The following is an 18,500-nucleotide window of genomic DNA, read 5'->3' as shown; positions in this document are numbered from 1 at the left end:
CCCTTCACTTGCAGCTGCCCACCAGGTGTTCTCGGTACATTCAGTCCTCTGGATCAATCAACCACGGATTGAAAGTATTCATGGAAGGGCTTCTCCGGTGGCTCAGTGGTAAAGAATCTGCCTGCCAATGCACGAGACATGGATTTGATCCCTGATCTGAGACAATCCCACATGCCTTGGAGCAACAACTGCTGAGCCTGTGCTCTAGAGCCTGGGAGCTGAAACTACTGAGTCCACGTGCTGCAGCTACGAAGCCCTCGAGCCTGTGCTCCACAAGAGAAGCCACGGCGATGAGAAGCCCGTGCATCGTAACTGGTGAGTAGCCCCACTTGCCACAACCAGACAAAAGCCCGCACAATAACAAAGACCCAGCACAGTCAAAAATAAATAAATTTTTTTAAAAGGAAAGTATTCATGGAAAAGAAAATTCCAGAAAGTTTCAAAACAGCAAAATAAATTTGTCATGCACCCAGATACTGTAAGTACTTACATAGCATTTATGCTGTATTGAGTATTATGAGTTATCCAGACACAATTTAAAGTATACAGGAGGATGCGTGTAAGTTCTATGTAAATATTACACCATTTTACATAAAAGACTTGAGCATCTGTGGATTTTGATTTCATGGGATGCCCCAGAACTAATCCCCTGTGGAGCCCAAATGACCACTGTATTGCTTTTCCATTCAAAAGGGGAACTGGCTATGATACCCCATCTGTAGTCAATGTTGGACCTTTGGATGAAGACCATGGATGGTTCAGTTCAGTTCAGTTCAGTCGCTCAGTCATGTCCGACTCTCCATGACCCCATGAATCACAGCACGCCAGGCCTCCCTGTCCATCACCAACTCCCGGAGTTCACTCAAACTCATGTCCACAGAGTCGGTGATGCCATCCAGCCATCTCATTCTCTGTCGTCCCCTTCTCCTCCTGCCCCCAACCTTTCCCAGCATCAGAGTCTTTTCCAGTGAGTCAACTCGTCGCATGAGGTGGCCAGAAAGCCTCTTGATGAAAGTGAATGAGGAGAGTGAAAAGGTTGGCTTGAAGCTCAACATTCAGAAAACAAAGATCATGGCATCTGGTCCCATCACTTCATGGGAAATAGATGGAAAGATAGTGGAAACAGTGTCAGACTTTATTTTTTTGGGCTCCAAAATCACTGCAGATGCTGACTGCAGCCATGAAATTAAAAGATGCTTACACCTTGGAAGGAAAGTTATGACCAACCTTGATAGTATATTAAAAGGCAGAGACATTACTTTGCCAACCAAGGTCCGTCTAGTCAAGGCTATGGTTTTTCCCATGGTCATGTATGGATGTGAGAGTTGGACTGTGAAGAAAGCTGATCGCCGAAGAATTGATGCTTTTGAACTGTGGTGTTGGAGAAGACTCTTGAGAGTCCCTTGTACTGCAAGGAGATCCAACCAGTCCATTCTAAAGGAGATCAGTCCTGTGTGTTCATTGGAAGGACTGATGCTAAAGTTGAAACTGCAGTACTTTGGCCACCATGGATGGTGGCAAGCTCTTAAAGATGCCTCACCTGGAACTTGGTGGAAGTCACTTAGAAGCTCAGAAAATCCTAAGACAGTAGGAGTTTCTCTGCAGATATAAAAACATTTTCTTTCTTTGGGGGCAATTCATTCTCAGTTAAAAAAAATAATCTGGGAATTGAAAACATGGCTTGTGTTTCTTTTCTAATTTATGACCACACTGTGGGGGAGAAGGACCAAGTGCTACAACCTAGTTTCATATTTCTCACATTTGTCCAGGTGACGCCAGTGCTACTTTATGATTTTCAAATCCACACTTAAGACAACGAGGTCAAGACATTCCACTGCCCTCTGCTCAGAAGGAGCAGAACTCTGCTTTGGAAGATGGTGCCACAGCCAGCCCGCCTCCAGCCTGATGGTGTAGACAAGTAGAGGGCCAGGGGGAAGGAAAGAAGAATTTCGCTTATTTGCTTTTAAATAGAAAGGGCTGATGAAGGAGAAAAAAGTGAGGAGGAACTCTACTCCAGGGAGACTTAGAGTGGCCAGTGGATTTTTAAGGTTGGAAACACCTGCCATGTCTGTCAAGCTGTTTGTGTTGCTACAGTCTTCACTGAATCCTCGTGCTCACGCTGGCTTGCGGAACTTGATTTTTTCTTAAGGAATTAAAAAAAAAAATTATTTTTGGCTGCACTGGGTCTTCGTTACTCTGCACAGGCTTTCTCTAGTTGCGGTGAGCAGGGGTACTCTCCAGCTGTGGAGCACGGGCTTCTCACTGCAGCGACTTCTCTTGTTGAGGAGCACGGGCTCAGCAGTTGTGGCACATGGGCTTGATGGCTCTGCAGCACGTGCAGTCTTCCCGGACCAGGGATTGAACCCATTTCTTCTGCATTGGCAGATGGATTCTTAGTCACTGCATCACCAGAGAAGTCCTTTCTTAAGGAATTTGAGAGTGTAATGCTTTTCTGAGAAAACCACCCCAGAACCCAAATATGCAGGGACTGTAGGATGATAGGGTATATCAACCTGGAGAAATGCTTCGGGGCATCATGGTTCTTGTAAACTAAAGGGGAAGGGAGACAAATATATAGACTCTGAGGTGGTGAAGAGGGGCTGCAGCTTGCTGTGCATCGCTTTAAAATCATTTAAGAAAAATAACAGATTGCATTATTTTGTTTTGTTTAAACAAAACAAGTAAGATCTATGGTCTGAGTAGTAATTCTCATCCTCATGATAAGCCAGGTGCTAGGCTGGCCCACCACCCAAGATGTCACTGCAATTTACTTCATCACAAATAAAATACATCAGCATGCTATTTTCAAGGAATTTCTGTCACAAAAATAATCTTTAAAATAATTCACTTTATTTTCAGTATTTAACTTTCTCAAAACGCACTCTTATCTCTGATTACTGTATCCTCCCAATTACACCAAGCATTCCTTAGAGCTGTGTACATGAACCCTGGACCATCCCGGTGGCTCAGTGATAAAGAACCCGCCTGCAATGCTGGAAACGCGGGTTCGATTCCTAAGTTGAGAAGATTCCCTGGAGACAGGAATACCACCCCACTCCAGTATTCTTGCCTGGAGAATTCCATGGACAGAGGAGCCTGGTGGGCTACAGTCCATAAGAGTAAGACACGAATGAGTGACTAAATGACAACATGAAGCCTTCCCAAATCAAAACTCCATCATTCTTCACACAGAGAGGCAACATAGGCTTATGCCTTGGTAAAAAGCTTTTACAGCTCATGCTGAGATGACCAGCTCAGGAATCTAAATGACAACATACATTGTTACTTTGGTTGATTTAACGGGAATCTATCCTATCACAACCCTTCCTTTTAGCTTCAAGCCACTGCATTTTCATTCATCTGTAACAATCATTTCAAAGTCTGTGCATGCCACGATTTCCATTTTAAAAACACAAGCCATGGCCAGTTGTTCAAACTTATGGTCCCTGTGCCTGAAACATGAAAACCAAACTCAGCACATGTGAGTCTTCACAATGGGAGGGAAAACAAGTTAAAAACGTTCTCTCCCTGAGAATGAAGCCTAATGCAAACCATGGGCTTTGGATGACAGTCATGTGTCAGTGCAGGCTCATCAACTGTAAGAGACACTGCTCCGGTGGGGAAGCTGATAATGGCGGAAGCTGGGTATATGTGTGTGGCGGGGGAACATGAAAAATCTCCTTACTGTCCCCTCAGTTTTGCTGTAAACATTAAACTGCTCCAAAAATATATAGTCTTAATAAAAGAAATAAATAAAACAATTCGCATGCTTTCTCTTTCATCCATTCAGTCAGCAGACATCCTCTGGGTGCCCACCAGGACCACACGATGGCTTTCCCTGAGTATCTACTATGGAACAATACTTACCAAGAGCCTACAGACGTCTATGACCCAGAGCAACAGGCACTGTTCTAGGGCGTCTCAGCAGAGACCAGTCATATCAAACGAGACATATACAATTATTTTATTGTATTTCCCATAAGGTGTAAATCTGTAGTAAGACTAACCCTCTGGGCTGCTTCTATAATAATAGACCCAACTGTGCACATGAAAGATTAGACTTGATTCCTGATCAAAGGTGATGAATAATGAGGTACTGATCCCTCTGTGAATAAAGGCAATTCTGCCACAACCTCTAAAAGACAGTGCATAAAAAAAATTCACCTTCTCTCACAAGATCAAAGCTATGGTTTTTCCAATAGTCATGTATGGATGTGAGAGTTGGACCATGAAGAAGCCTGAGTGCTGAAGAATTGATGCTTTTGAACTGTGGGGTTGGAGAAAACTCTTGAGAGTCCCTTGAACTGCAAGGAGGGCAAACCAGTCAATCCTCATCAACCCTGAATATTCATTGAAGGACTGATACTGAAGCTCCAATACTTTGGCCACCTCATGTGAAGAGCCAACTCACTGGAAAAGACCCTGATGCTGGTAAAGATTGAAGCCAAAAGAAGGGGGTGACAGGATGAGATGGTTGGATGGCATGACTGACTCAATGTACACGAGTTTGAGCAAACTCCGGAAGATACTGAAGGAAAGGAAGACTGGTATGCTGTGTTCCATAGGGTAGTAAAGAGCTGGACAAAACTGAGCGACTAAACAACAACACAAGCTATGGTCCTTTTTTGTTGTTGTTAAATTAATTCATTTTTAATTGGATGATAGTTGCTTTACAATATTGCGTTGGTTTCTGCCATATATCAACATGAATCAGCCATAGGTATATGTATGTCTCCTCCCTCTTGAAACTCCCTCCCACTCCATCCCACCCCTCTATGTAAAATTAGATAGCCAATGGAAATTTGCTGTATGATGCAGGGAGCTCAAATCTGGTGCTCTGGTACGGTCCTTTTAATCCCCACCATTGACAACGGACTAACATGCTCAGAGACAGCTCTTCACCCCAAAGTACGGAGAAGAGGCCTCCTGGCCATTCCATCTCAGTCACTGCTGATCCCTCCACAGCCAGACCCACTTCTCCCACCATACCCGCTTCAGCTCCACCATGGAACCCAGACAGGCTCCCAACAGAGCCCCTCCCGCTGTTCCCCACCCGTCCTCTCCCTTCTCCAACCCACTTTGCACAAATTGCCAGATTAACATTTGGAAGCTCTGCTGGTGTCCTTGACCTAAAATTCTCCACGGTGCCCCTTTTCCTAAATGATAGAGCCCACACTCCCACCCCTGGGTTACAGCTTGAATTCTCTGTCACCCCAAAAAGATGTCAGAGTTTGAATCCAAGGACCTTGGAGTGTGACTTTATTTGGAGGTGGGGGGCATCCCAAGTGGCACTAGCGGTAAAGAACCCTCCTGCCAATGCAGGAAACTGTAAGAGATGTGGGTTCGATCCCTGGGTCAGGAAGATCCCCTAGAGGAGGGCATGGCAACCCACTCCAGCATTCTTGCCTGGAGAACCCCATGGACAGAGGAGCCTGGCGGGCTACAGTCCACAGGGCCACAAAGAGCTGGACACGACTGAAGCCACTTACTATGCATTCAGGGCTTTACAGAGGTGAGCAAGTTAACATGAGGCTGTCAGGGTGGGTGGGCCCTAATCCAGGATGACTGGTGTCCTCATACACAGGGCGCATCGGGACAGACACCCAGGGATTCGATGACCATCTACACGCCAAGGCGCCAGGCCCAAACAGACCTCCCTCCTGCCCCATGGCTTATTCCTCCCTTCTCTCCTCCTCCTGGGCCTGCTAACATCCTCTCTGGGCCGTGCTGGTGTCCTCTCACGTCTGCATCTATTTTTCAGCTGGAACCTCCCTTCAAAGCCCTGCTAGAACGCCACCACCTGCAAACAAGCTCGCGGATTCCTCTCGGCTAGAAACAATTTCCTCCACCACTGAACATCCTCCGCTGTTTGTGCTTCTCTTATCGCAGCCCTCATGCCTATCTTTTGCTTCATAAATACTTCTGTTCATGTCTCACTTCACCTACTGGCCGTGAACTTCTGGAGAGCTAGAGAGAAGTCGGGTTCCTTGCTGTGTCCGCATGGGGCCTAGACCTGGGCCAGACGGAGGCACAAAAATATTTGTTTAATGAAACCAAGGAACTAAGAGTCTTCAATAATAAGCCTACTTAACCCTACTGAGCTTTGTGCCAGTTCGAAACGGTGTATGCTAATTGGGCAGCCTCAGTCCAGCATTCCCCGGGGGCGAACTGTGCTGTGTGTTTCTTTGCTCCATTATGGTTTCCTCCAGTGCTCTACATCTGTTATTTACCGTCTCAATTGGTCTTCGGAAAAATCAGAGTAGTAACCGTACTATCAGTATAAATGAGTTTCCACACTGTATTTTGCCGTGAGTCCTCAGCTTCAAAATGACCAGACACAAATGGTGGTGGACACATGCACAGGAATACTACTCAACAGTAAAAAGTAATCAACCACTGACCCAGAGCACAACATGGATGTGCCTTAAAATAACCAAGCTGAATGAAAAACCTAATGCACGAGTACAGATCATATGACTGGTGACATAAATCTCTAGAGAATACAAACCCATCAGCAGTTGCCTGGGGAGAGAGTGTGGTAGGGGCGGGTGGGGGGAAACTGGAGGGAAGGATTACAAGGGGTGTGAGGTCACTCTTGGGGTTGATGGAGGTGTTCAATATCCTAATTGTGATGCTGGTTTCACAGGTATATATACATGTTAAATCATACAACTTTAAATATGTACAGTTTATGTAAATTACACGTCAGTATATCAATAACCTCAGATATGCAGATGACACCACCCTTATGGCAGAAAGTGAAGAGGAACTAAAAAGCCTCTTGATGAAAGTGAAAGAGGAGAGTGAAAAAGTTGGCTTAAAGCTCAACATTCAGAAAACTAAGATCATGGCATCTGGTCCCATCACTTCATGGCAAAAAGATGGGGTAACAGTGGAAACAGTGTCAGACTTTATTTTTGGGGGCTCCAAAATCACTCTAGATGGGGATTGCAGCCATGAAATTAAAAGACGCTTACTCCTTGGAAGGAAAGTTATGACCAACCTAGATAGCATATTAAAAAGCAGAGATATTACTTTGCCAACAAAGGTCTGTCCAAGGCTATGGTTTTTCCAGTGGTCATGTATGGATGTGAGAGTTGGACTGTGAAGAAAGCTGAGCACCGAAGAATTGATGCTTTTGAACTGTGGTGTTGGAGACTCTTGAGAGTCCCTTGGACTGCAAGGAGATCCAACCAGTCCATCCTAAAGGAGATCAGTCCTGGGTGTTCACTGGAAGGACTGATGCTAAAGCTGAAACTCCAATACTTTGGCCATCTCATGTGAAGAGTTGACTCACTGGAAAAGACCCTGATGCTGGGAGGGATTGGGGGCGAGAGGAGAAGGGGACGACAGAGAATGAGATGGCTGGATGGCATCACTGACTCGAGGGACATGAGTTTGAGTGAACTCCAGGAGTTGGTGATGGACAGGGAGGCCTGGTATGCTGCAATTCATGATGTCGCAAAGAGTTGGACACGACGGAGCTACTGAACTGAGAGCTGTTTGTGTGCTCTGCATATAGCATACATATATAATATATACATATATTTTATATACTATATACACTTTATATATAATATATATTTATGCACTTGAGCATTTTAAAATCTCATCAGCATTTTGAAAGCAAATTGCTAGTCTTGACTATCCAATTACAAATCTCAGTTAAGAAAAAGCCAAAATCAGCATTATTAAGTCTTTTCCAGAGTTTTAAAATGAGGATTTAACTAAAGTTTTGTTGTTTTTAACGTATCAGATTACTTTTCAAACACACAACCAGTTGCTTATTTCTATTGGGAACTCAGCCCTAATATCTATTTTGGTACTTTTGAAAGCTGTTGTCGTTCAGTCGCTAAGTCATGTCTCTTTGCGAACCCTGTGGACTGCAGCTCGCCAGGCTCCTCTGTCCTCCACTGTCTCCCAGAGTCTGCTCAAATTCACGTCCATTGAGTCAATGATGCCATCTAGCCATCTCATCCTCTGCTGTCCCTTCTTCTTTAACCATCAATCTTTCCCAGCATCAGGGTCTTTTCCAGTGAGTCAGCTCTTTGTATCAGGTGGCATGGATCAATGATTAAGGAAAACAGTCAAAACAGAATTTTCTTTATCTTCACATTTCCATTTTGTATAAAATAACACAAAATGTCAAAGATGTAAATGAGAGTTTAAAAAATATGACAAAGAGTGACTCCTCTTTGGGACTGTTCTTTCCCAGCGTGGACCCTGCCAAGGAAGGCTCAGTGGGCGCCTTGCCTTTGGTTCTGGATATGAGCTGTGAATGGTGTTTCTGCCTTGCCTCCCTCCTGCTCTGCCAGTGAGCAAGGAATCTGCGTTTTATCTCACTAGTTGTTTTTTTTTTTACCATGATGCAACCGAACGACTCCCAGATACCTTGAGAGTGGCCAGAAGATGATGCAATGTGTGGGGATGAGAACGGGCACGTGGTTTATCACCGTGGAGCCAGGCCCTGACCCTGGGCTGTGGTCCTGGAACATTGCTGCTCCAGCAAATGACAGCTGGGGCATCTCCGGGGTGGGCCACCTGGTGTATACGTCAGGCCTGAGCACCATCAGGAGAGCAGCTTCTGGAATGTTCAACACATCCAGAGGGGCTTGTGATGCCTCCCTCCCTGCCCAAGGCCCTCATTCCCCTCACTCCCCCACCACACCCTCCCGCCCCCTGAGTGTCAGAGCTCTTAGGACTGAAACTGCCTAGAGCCAGGGAACCACTTTACTGGTGAAAAGATCCCTCTCGAAGGGCTGGATTGTGAAACCTGCCCCCACCCTGAGTTCTGTTGCAATCTCCACCACAGCTTTCGGGCTCCACATTCAAGATATGTGGAAAAGCTTCAGTTAGCAGAAAACAAGTGGCATTTTCACCACCACGGTTTAGGGAGAAAAAAATCTAGGCCCTTGTATCATGATCCTTTAACAGCATCCGTGCTGGGCAGATGCAGGCGAGCAGCTGGAAGCAGGAGGGGATTCTCTAGCACCTCATAATGAGCTGCGAGCAAATCTCGGCAAAGATAACCTAATGAGGCCCACACAGACAACCACAAAAGTGGGAGAAGATGGGAGAAGTCAGGGAAAAGTTGAGACGTTTCACAGCCAATTCCCTTTCATCAAAATGATCAGCTTGAGAAGACTTCATCTAAATACGCATCTCAAATTTCTTTTAACTAAATGCTCAGGAAAACATACTGTCTGGAAAGGCTGATGCTGCAAAGAATAATTTTTAGGCATATTCCATAATCTTCTAATATTTTTTTAGGTGGGGGGGAAGAAAAGAGCAGCTGGATCTGGACACACCCATAGAAGTTTGCTTCTCCAGCACTTTCGAACCAGGAATTTGGTTAGTTGGAAACCTCCCTACTTTTTTTCAGCACACATCACCACTTTAAAACAGGAAGGAAGAAAACTTGTTGGTGAGCTTGTTTTAATAATTTCATTATTTTTCCTCCCATGTGAACTGCCATCATATTGAAAACCACTCTGTTCCTCTCCAGATCCTCCCAGGAAAATCATGCATCAGGCAAAGTCATGCTTGTGTCATTTTTATCAAGTGGGTCATTGTTATTTTTAAGTGCAGAAAACTGCTTCATCAAGCACGGAAGCAGTTAATTCTGGGCAGTGAAACAGTCCTGTAGCCAAATCAAAACATTTGGGTGACAGTCTGGAAGTCATCTGAACACTGGCGGTCTGTCAGTTCTTGGTTTTAGAAAACAGTGAAATAGCTGTCATGCACGGTACCTGCCTCATTATTCACTCAGTAAACACGAGTAACATCTTAATATTCCCAACATGAAGAAGAGGATTTTTTTTCTCAGAGCAGAGCATTAAAACAGCATATTCTTGGCTGGATGAAACCTGACTGGAGCTCAGCGAAGAAGGCAACCTGGAACACTCAGCTGACTCCTCTCTACCGACCCGCCGCGGGCACCCAAACACCTGTAGAGCTAGGAACCAACGTCCACAGCAACCAGAGCACTTATTTTTATTTCTTAAAACTTTTGGCCACACCACGTGGGATCTTAGTTCCCTGACAAGGGATCAAACTCGTACCCCCTGCAGTGGAAGCTTGGAGTCTTAAGCACTGGACCCCCAGGGAAGCCCCAAAGCACCGTTTTTAAATCGACCATAATCTCTCCTGTGCTTTTTCCCAAAAAACCTCCACGACTGCTCTGCTTCCAAAGCAACCTCTGGGCTTAACTTCACGTTTACAAATTGATTTAAACTGTTCTCATTTTCTTAATTGTCATCTGAGGTCCTTGTGTGTCTTTATTTCATTTTTAGCACCTCAGGGAATTCAGAGTCTTTAAAGAGGAGACCACCTGAGAGGCGACGGCTCGGCTCGGAACAGGGAGAACAAGCTGTATCTGTTAGACATTGCTGGGGACTGTGCCGCACAGCGGTCGCCTCCCCCGCAGAGCTGAGGAAAGCGCGTCTCAGCGAGGTTGAGGGACTAGCCCGAAGTCACACAGCCTGGTGGTGCTAGAGCAGAGGCCAGAAGTTGCATCTTCCGTCCCCTCTTCCGGAAGCGTTGGCCACACCCAGCCAGCCTCGAGGGACTACATGAGGGGCCCGCTGACCTGTCCCCACCCCACCCTGCCACGTCTCCCCTTTTCTGGCTTCATCAGAATTCTAATTCATTGACCAAGTGTTGGTGGAATCACGGATCCGTGGAGGAAGACTAATTAACAGGAATTAAATGAGGCTTCACAAAAAGCCAACTGTTTTCCTTAAAGCTACAACCGCTGCGTGTATTCTGTTCATTTTTCTCCAAGATAAGAAAGGTGGAAAGTGTAGCCCATAAGTACAAAGTTCTTCTGTGTGCCACAGCCACTGAGCCCAAGTTCCAGGGTCTGTGCTCCGCAAAAAGAGAAGCAATGAGAAGCTCTCCCACTGCAACTAGAGAAAGCCCACGTGCAGCAACAAAGACCCAGCACAGCCAAAAATCAAGAAATCTTGAGGAAAAAAAAAAAAAAACAGGAAGAAGAAACATCCCCCAGAGCTATCTACATAAAAGGCACAGTTTGAATTGAAAGCAATTCTGTTCCTGGAGATGTTAAAAACGTAGAATTCGCTTTAGAAGGCGTAAGCCCTCATTTTCCCCCCCAGTCTCAAGTGCTTTTTCTTTTTCTTTTTAAGCTTTTCCTGGCTGAGATTGCTCCTTAATAGAAAACTTTTCTTCCACATGAATGACCGTCTGCTCCCTCTAGAATCTAAGGATTAGAGGAGTTCTGGAAATTCAGCACCAACACTCACACCTGGGGAAATTCGAAAATTCTGCACCCGTGTTATCACAGCAGTGCAGGCTCCTAGAATTGGCCCCGCCCAGCTCCCTGTCCCAACCGCTGAGTGTTTTCCTTTTTTTTTTTCAAGGAGCTAATAGGAAAAATTTCACCAAAATTCTACACACCCAAGGAGTGGGTAGGGGCTGGGCTGGGCAGATGCTGATAAACCCGTCAGTTTGCAGTGTCAGACGGCAGTGAATAGAGGGGAAAAACCCTGCCTTACGTTTGGGGTCCTCCCTGTCCTCACCAGCAAGGCGGCTCCTCTGCACATGGGACACCCCCGAACGCCTCAAATACTAACAGCACTCAGCATAGCCCAGCTGAGTGGGAGGTGATGGAACTCTCTAGAATCGTTGCCATGAGGCATGAATGATGCATGAAAGGAACAATGCCCAGGCCAGCCAGGAGAAGAAAGACAGTGCTGTTTTCCACCAGCAGCGCACACAAGCGTGGCCAGCCCGTGCTGGAGGGGGAGCTCTGCGAGAAGTCAGACCCTCACTATCCCCTCCCATCACACTGGGGCTGCCAGGGTCATAGAATCACACATGGAGGCACACTCACGCACACACACCACACGCACCCTTGGGGTGCTCATCACTGAGTGTGGGTTTAGACAGCAGGGGGCTGTGTAGGTGTGGGATGGGACGAGCCTAAGGCTTAGAAATAACAGAGCTGGACTTGGTCCCAGGCTCCACTACTTCCTGACTACATGCCCTCCTGTAAAAGGGGGACAACGCCCAGGGATTGCAGTACAGACGGAAGATAATGAACATAAAAGGACTCATCCCCTTATAAGAATGAGCTCCAAGAAGAGCGTCTAGTGAAATCAGCCCTGGACACTGTATCAAGCCTGCAAGGCTGTCAACCTGCCCGGTCCCCACCCTGCAGAAGGAATTCCAAGTCTCCCACATTCCTATGTCTCCCAAAACAAGTCCCTCAAACCAGTCCAGGACCAGACAGACTCTCTCCATGCTGAGGCGTCCTACAGAGACCCCAGCCTCAGGCGCGGATGCGCTGGGACCATCCTAAGTGTGGGGGTATGTATGCATGTACAGCAGTGGCCATCCAGCAAACAGGCTGAACTGCTAAAGGTTTTCACAGTGAGTCAGAAAACTCTGCAGTACCATGAAATTTTAGAAGACTTATGCCTTAACATGAATGTGTAAAGTTGAACAGTTATCTCAGAGCGGGGAATGGTCCTCAGACCCATCTTCAGAATTCAGAGTAAATGATCAATTGCCACCGCTCAGCTTTTATGCGGCTTTAGAGTCCACAGCTGGAGAAGGCAATGGCATTCTACTCCAGTACTCTTGCCTGGAAAATCCCACGGATGGAGGAGCCTGGTAGGCTGCAGTCCATGGGGTTGCTAAGAGTCGAACACGATTGAGCGAGTTCACTTTCACTTTTCACTTTCATAAACTGGAGAAGACAATGGCAACCCACTCCAGTGTTCTTGCCTGGAGAATCCCAGCGATGGGGGAGCCTGGTGGGCTGCCGTCTATGGGGTCGCACAGAGTTGGACACGACTGAAGCGACTTAGCAGCAGCAGAGTCCACAGCAGCTGCCTTTCCCTCCTCATTGGATAATCAGCACCAGATAACTTCTCTTATCTCCTCCCCGGGTCAGATCAGCCACCCTCAGGAATTAGCTAAGGGAAGACAGAGCAGTGTCTGTGGACACGGTCCTGTGCCGTGGAGACCCGGACCCCTTCTCACACTGAGCGCAGCAGAGACACAGACCCACAGAGAGGCCTGATTTCAAATTCCTAGCGACAGAGAAGTCTTCACAGTAATCAACCATTCTCCATACACAAGAACGGCATCACCGCCTCACAAGAATAAGGACATGAGCTGCGAATGGTTTTTCTGGAAGCACACTTTTAACTCCATCCCCAGTGACAAGTCTCAGGGTGGTGGCTGAGCCCAGGGGGACAGGGGTGGTTTTCCAGAAGTCTCAAGCTCCACCAGTCTGGCCTCCCTAATTAGCATCTTTTCAACAGCCAGCCTCACAAACCAAACAAAGGAAGCAAACTGGCCAGTGTTTTCATAAAATAAGAGCCAAAGTGCACAGTATGGTAGACAGTGTGAAGAACGATGTAGTCCACGGCCTCCTTGCAAATGATGCCCAGGAAAGAGAGTGACCCACAGGCATGAATGCACATGTACATGTTCGTACGTGGACCAACGATGCTCACTCACTTTTATGCGGGAATTGCCTTTCATGAAAGGAGGTGGAAATCTCCTTAGTAGTTGAGTACTCTACAAGTACTAAAGCGGTTTCTTTTGTTTTTTTTTTTTTTGCTTTTGTTTAGTCACTAAGCCGTGTCTGACTCTTCTGTGACCCCACAGACTGCAGCCCACCAGGCTCCTCTATCCCTGGAATTTTCCAGGCAAGAATACTGGAGTGGGTTGCCATTGCCTTCTCCAGGGCATCTTCCCAGTCCAGGGACTGAACCCGCATCTCCTGCATCGGTAGACAGGTTCTTAACCACTGAGCCACCAGGGAAGCCACTAAAGACATTCTCTCTCTCTCTCTCATGTTACAGGGACAGAGGCCTGGCCACAAAGGCCAGGTCTCCTGGCAGCGCTGCCACTACCCTGTCATGTGACCACAGGAAAGTCACGAACTTCTTGCCTCAAGTCTTCACTGATAAAAATGGGGACAATTGTATTCATTTTTTTTAATTTTATTTTTTTCTAAATTTAATAAATGGTACAAAGCACAATGCCATAAACATTAACAGTTAAAATATCACCAAATGAAAAAAATACTATAGAATACACAGTTGCAAAAAGCTACATTAAGTTATTTTACAACTGCCTCAAGCTGCAAAAAGAAAAGAAACCCAATGCCTTACCTAAGTTATCCCTCTCTCAAAATAATGCCATTTATATTATAAACCACGAGCTCCCCATCAAAAGACGGGAACTGCTTTTGTTAATTCATATATATATATGACTGTATCACTTTGCTATACACCTGAAACAAACACAACACTATAAATAAAATATAGTACAATATAAAATAAAAATAAGTAACAGATCTTTGGGGCTTTACACTGAGTTAGAGTTCCTATCAGAGGGATAACAGCACCACAGCTGCACTGGATCCTCATGAAGGAGGCACATGAATGACTGGATTACAAGAGTTACAGATATGAGAGCTGCTCATTTCCCAGAAACTACAGCTCACAGAAAACCAACAAAGGCACGAGATACAGAGCATTCACTTATGAATGTGTAAAACTCAAAAAAGTCCACATCAGTCCTACAACATGTCGAAAGTGCCTCAGAATTCACACAATACCAACTTTCTCATGGTTCTGGTTAAATTACATATACCAGTTTATAACAAATGGCAAAATGGTATTCATTTTGAAGGACTGTCGCGAGCATTAAACTAATGTACGGACTAAACAGCCCTGACACAGCACCTGACACACAGGGTTCTTAACAGCATCAGGAAAGCGCTTACTCAAAACGCCCATGTATCAGACAAAAACCCTCTCTACTTCCACTTTCACACGAACGATACCCAAGTTCACAATCTGGAATCAAAGTCTCTCTGTATATGCAAATGGAGCATCAGCTAAACCTTCTGGAAGCCCACCCGTGCCAAGTCTCCAGAGCCCGCAGCAGCTGAGCATCCAGCTCGGAAGTTCTATTGCAGGACTTACATCCCCGCTGAACCTTTGTTTCCCTCTGATTTCCCTCAGTCTCAGGGCAAATTCAGTCTCTCCCTTTGGCTTTTTCAATTCTGTCCTAAAACCTGCTAAGTGTTCCAAGTCGCTCTTCATCTGCTTTAAAGTGTGAAAGTGTTCAGTCGCTTAGTCGTGTCCGACTCTTTGCGAGGACTACATGGACGGTAGCCTACCACGCTCCTCTGTCCATGGGGATTCTCCAGGCAAGAATACTGGAGGGTGGGTAGCCATGCCCTCCTCCAGGGGATCTTCCCGACCCAGGGATTGAACCTTGGTCTCCCACATTGCAAGCGGATTCTTTACAGTCTGAGCCACCAGGCTTCACCTGATTGGCTACTACCAATTCCCTTTTCCCACCAAAACCCTTGAAACACATCAGACTCTTCAGTAAAGGGGTTTCCTCAGGACCACACCCTGCATCTCACACAAGTTACAAGGCCTAGCCTCTGGCCTGGAACTGTCTTCTGCACTAGCAGAAGGCTTATCCCCCTCCTCCTGCTGCCCCAGAGCCCTGGCCTTTCTGGACCCCTCCACTTCCTGGGCTTCTCCTCCCCGGCTCTCTAAGATGCCGCTTCCTCCTCCAAGGTCTTGGCTTTGCTCTCTCTCCTCCTCCCTCCATTCTCTCCGCCACCCATCACAGCTCAGCTCTGCTCCGACTCTCTCAAGTCCTCGTGGCTCCCCCTTGCTCCTCCCACGATGCTCGACAGTCACCAGTGGCTAAACCGTGCTGCTCACTCGAGCCTGTCACCAGTTTCCAGGCCCGCCTGTCCCACGCCGCCCAGAAAGCCCCCTCTCCATAACTCCAGGCTGAGTTTCCCAAGAACCTTCACTTCCACGGGTCGCAGGTCCTAAGGATCAAATCATGAAGAACTGACATTGCGAGCAGCAACTCGGGCTCCTGGGCTCATCAGAAACACCTGCGAAATGCTGCGTTTCACGTCCGTGCAACCAGAGACACAGGCCTTAGAACTAACACTGTGCCCCTCTGACGGGCTGCCCAACTCAGAGTGACAGCCAGCAATTCAATGTCCAACCGTTGATGGTACAGCAGTGGGGAGTCTAAGTTTTTTTTTGTTTGTTTTGATAGGGGTGGTGGTTTTTTTGCTTTTAATAGGACTTATCCCTTCCCTGGTTCGATCCCTGGGTGGGGAAGATCCCCTGGAGGAGGGCATGGCGACCCACTCCAGTATTCTTGCCTGGAGAATCCCATGGACAGAGGAGTCTGGCGGGTTACAGTCCATGGAGTCGCACAGTTGGACACGACTGAAGCGACCTAGCACGCATGCATCCCTTCCTTGATTCGGTCCTCACCACAGCCCACCTGGGATGATCCCACCTACAGCCTGAAGCCCACCCCCAGCCCCCACTGCCTTCTGGAATAAGGTTTTCTGCAGCACAAGTTCCAGTCTGTCCCTTCGCTCTGCCAGAGACAGACCCGCCTACTGGCTACTCTTTGCTGTGAAGACAACTGTGCTCTAAGACAAACAGCTTATTCTTAGGGGAAAACAATTAATTTCAACCATCCCATGCGTCGGCTCCAGCCATTTATTCACATCAGCTCACCCTCTGATATCTGACTTACACAAAGACTCGCCAGATGACAACTGAATGAGGGTGATGTACGTAACAAAATCTGTACTCTGCTGCTTTGCTTCCTCCTTCTTGTTTTTTTAAGACAGTGAAATCTTTATGAGCAAAAAGATTAATCCTTCCCCTCCTCTTTAAGGACCATTCTCTCCTGACAACCACTTAGCTGAATCCCCCAAATCTAACTTGAAAAGACAACAACCGCACACTTTCAAGCGGGTTGTTACACTTTGGTTTAGAGATCCACAACACCTGGAACAGGTCAGTTTTATGGGGGCATTTGGACAAAACGCCTGATTTAGAACACTGGCTAGAACAAACCTCTCAGCTAATCCTACACATAAGAGTTTTTAGCAGTATACATTTTGGAATCTTCTCCGTGCCCCAGAACACACAATATGGATCTAATTAGGTCCAGCTGCCTTGTGTTAGTAATAAAACTGAAAGAAAAAGAGAGGGAGAGAGAATGGGGGTGGGGGGCTTTGTTCGTCCCCTCCTCTGCCCGGCGATCGACCGCAAGGCAGGCGCGTCCCGGACGCTCACTCCAGACTCGAATAGCCCGGAGAGCCTCGTACCCGCTCTGCGCTCAGACTTTTCAGCGGCTTAGTTTTCATCCGCTGGAAGAGATTTTCTGAGCCGCTGGAGCCCAGAGATCCGACCCCACCCCGGCCCGGCGCGCCCCGCCCGCCCCTCCGCTCCACGACTTACGTGAGCGCAGACGGACAGGGCTTCTGGTTCCAGCCACAGTTGTACTGAGCTTGGATAAAAGTCTCGCTTCCCTCGAGCACCGAGCAGCTCACGTTCTTGTTCACGATGTAGGCGCACCAGTTCCTGGGGTGAAGGAGAGTCGGGGAGAGGGCATGGCATAAACCCGGAGAACAATGAGGCGAGGGAGAGAGGGAACGAGCCTTCAGGGCGACCGCAGGGTCGGGGAGCGAACCAGGCGACATGCGGAGGGTGCGCGGGTGCACCTTTGGTGAGCAGGCGCCTTAATCCGACAACAGACGGACAGAAGGGCCCCCTCCCCACGTGCCAGGGGCCCCAGTCATTCCCGGGGAGTTTCCTGATCGCCCTGCCCTGCGGGGCTCTCCCTGAGCCCCACGGTCCGGGACGCGGCACCGCGGAGCGCGCTCCACCGCGGAGGAGGCGCCGCCCTGGCAGCCCGAGGGGAGACCCCGGCTGCGACTCCTCGCCTTTGCCGGGCAGCGTGGGGTCCTGCGGGAGACCGGGGAGGGGTGGGTGGGGGCCCGCGGCTCTCGGCCGTCCTGGGGGCGAGGAGAGGCCACGCACTTACTTGTTCCTGGCGCTGGGCCGTGCGGGGTGCCCGGGCTGCGGGCTGGCGTGGCACAGCCCCGTGCCGCCCAGGGCCAGCAGTGCCAGCGCCCAGCGCCAGGGCGCGCGGGGCCGGGGCCGTGTCGGCGGCCACATTCTGCGCGCGGCGGGCACGCTTCGCCGGCCGGATCCGGAGCGCGGGTCGGACTGGAGCCGGGAGGCTGCGGGCGGCCGGGGGCGCGGCCGGGGAAGGCAGGAGGTTCGGGCGCTGCGCGGCGCCCGTACCCGCGCTGCGCGGCCGCCCCCGCCGGCTTCTCGCTCCCGCTTCTCCTTTCCACCCCGTGCGCCCGCTTCTCCTCGGTCCCTCAGTGACGCACAGGTCCCCCCGGGTGCCGCCCTCTTTATTTCACTTCCCGCTCCGGAACGTGACTCTCCCTCCGCCGCCTCTGTCTCCCGTCCTCTTGCTTCTCGGCAGGGGGTTTGGGGTGAAAGGGCTATAGGGTTTGGGAGAAGGGTCTCTGTTACAGAATTTCCAATTACTCATTCCTTTGGTCTCTTCCCAGGAGCCGGGCGACTCCGCCTCCCACCTTCCAGCGGGCGCGGCCGGCCCCTCGGGAAGGGCCCCCGTCGGCGAGTCCGGCGGGGCTC

General features: G+C 48.4%; 1 protein-coding gene across 1 annotated transcript in view; it reads right to left on the bottom strand.

Annotated features, from left to right (window-relative positions):
* Window positions 1–18,231, bottom strand: part of EMILIN2 (elastin microfibril interfacer 2) — a 61,458-nt gene extending 43,227 nt beyond the window's left edge. The window contains exons 1-2 of the mRNA XM_055417140.2: window positions 17,875–18,231; window positions 17,289–17,411 (exon numbers count right to left, since the gene is read on the bottom strand). Coding sequence (XP_055273115.2) covers window positions 17,289–17,411; window positions 17,875–18,008 — 257 coding nt within the window. The 5' untranslated portion in view covers window positions 18,009–18,231. The remainder of the gene's footprint in view (window positions 1–17,288; window positions 17,412–17,874) is intronic.
* Between the last annotated feature and the right edge of the window lie 269 nt (window positions 18,232–18,500).

Source organism: Moschus berezovskii, chromosome 28 (genome assembly GCF_049115385.1).
Source record: "Moschus berezovskii isolate FMDL1 chromosome 28, NW_MosBer_1.0, whole genome shotgun sequence".
Taxonomy (NCBI): domain Eukaryota; kingdom Metazoa; phylum Chordata; class Mammalia; order Artiodactyla; family Moschidae; genus Moschus; species Moschus berezovskii.
This window is presented reverse-complemented; position numbering and strand designations above follow the sequence as displayed.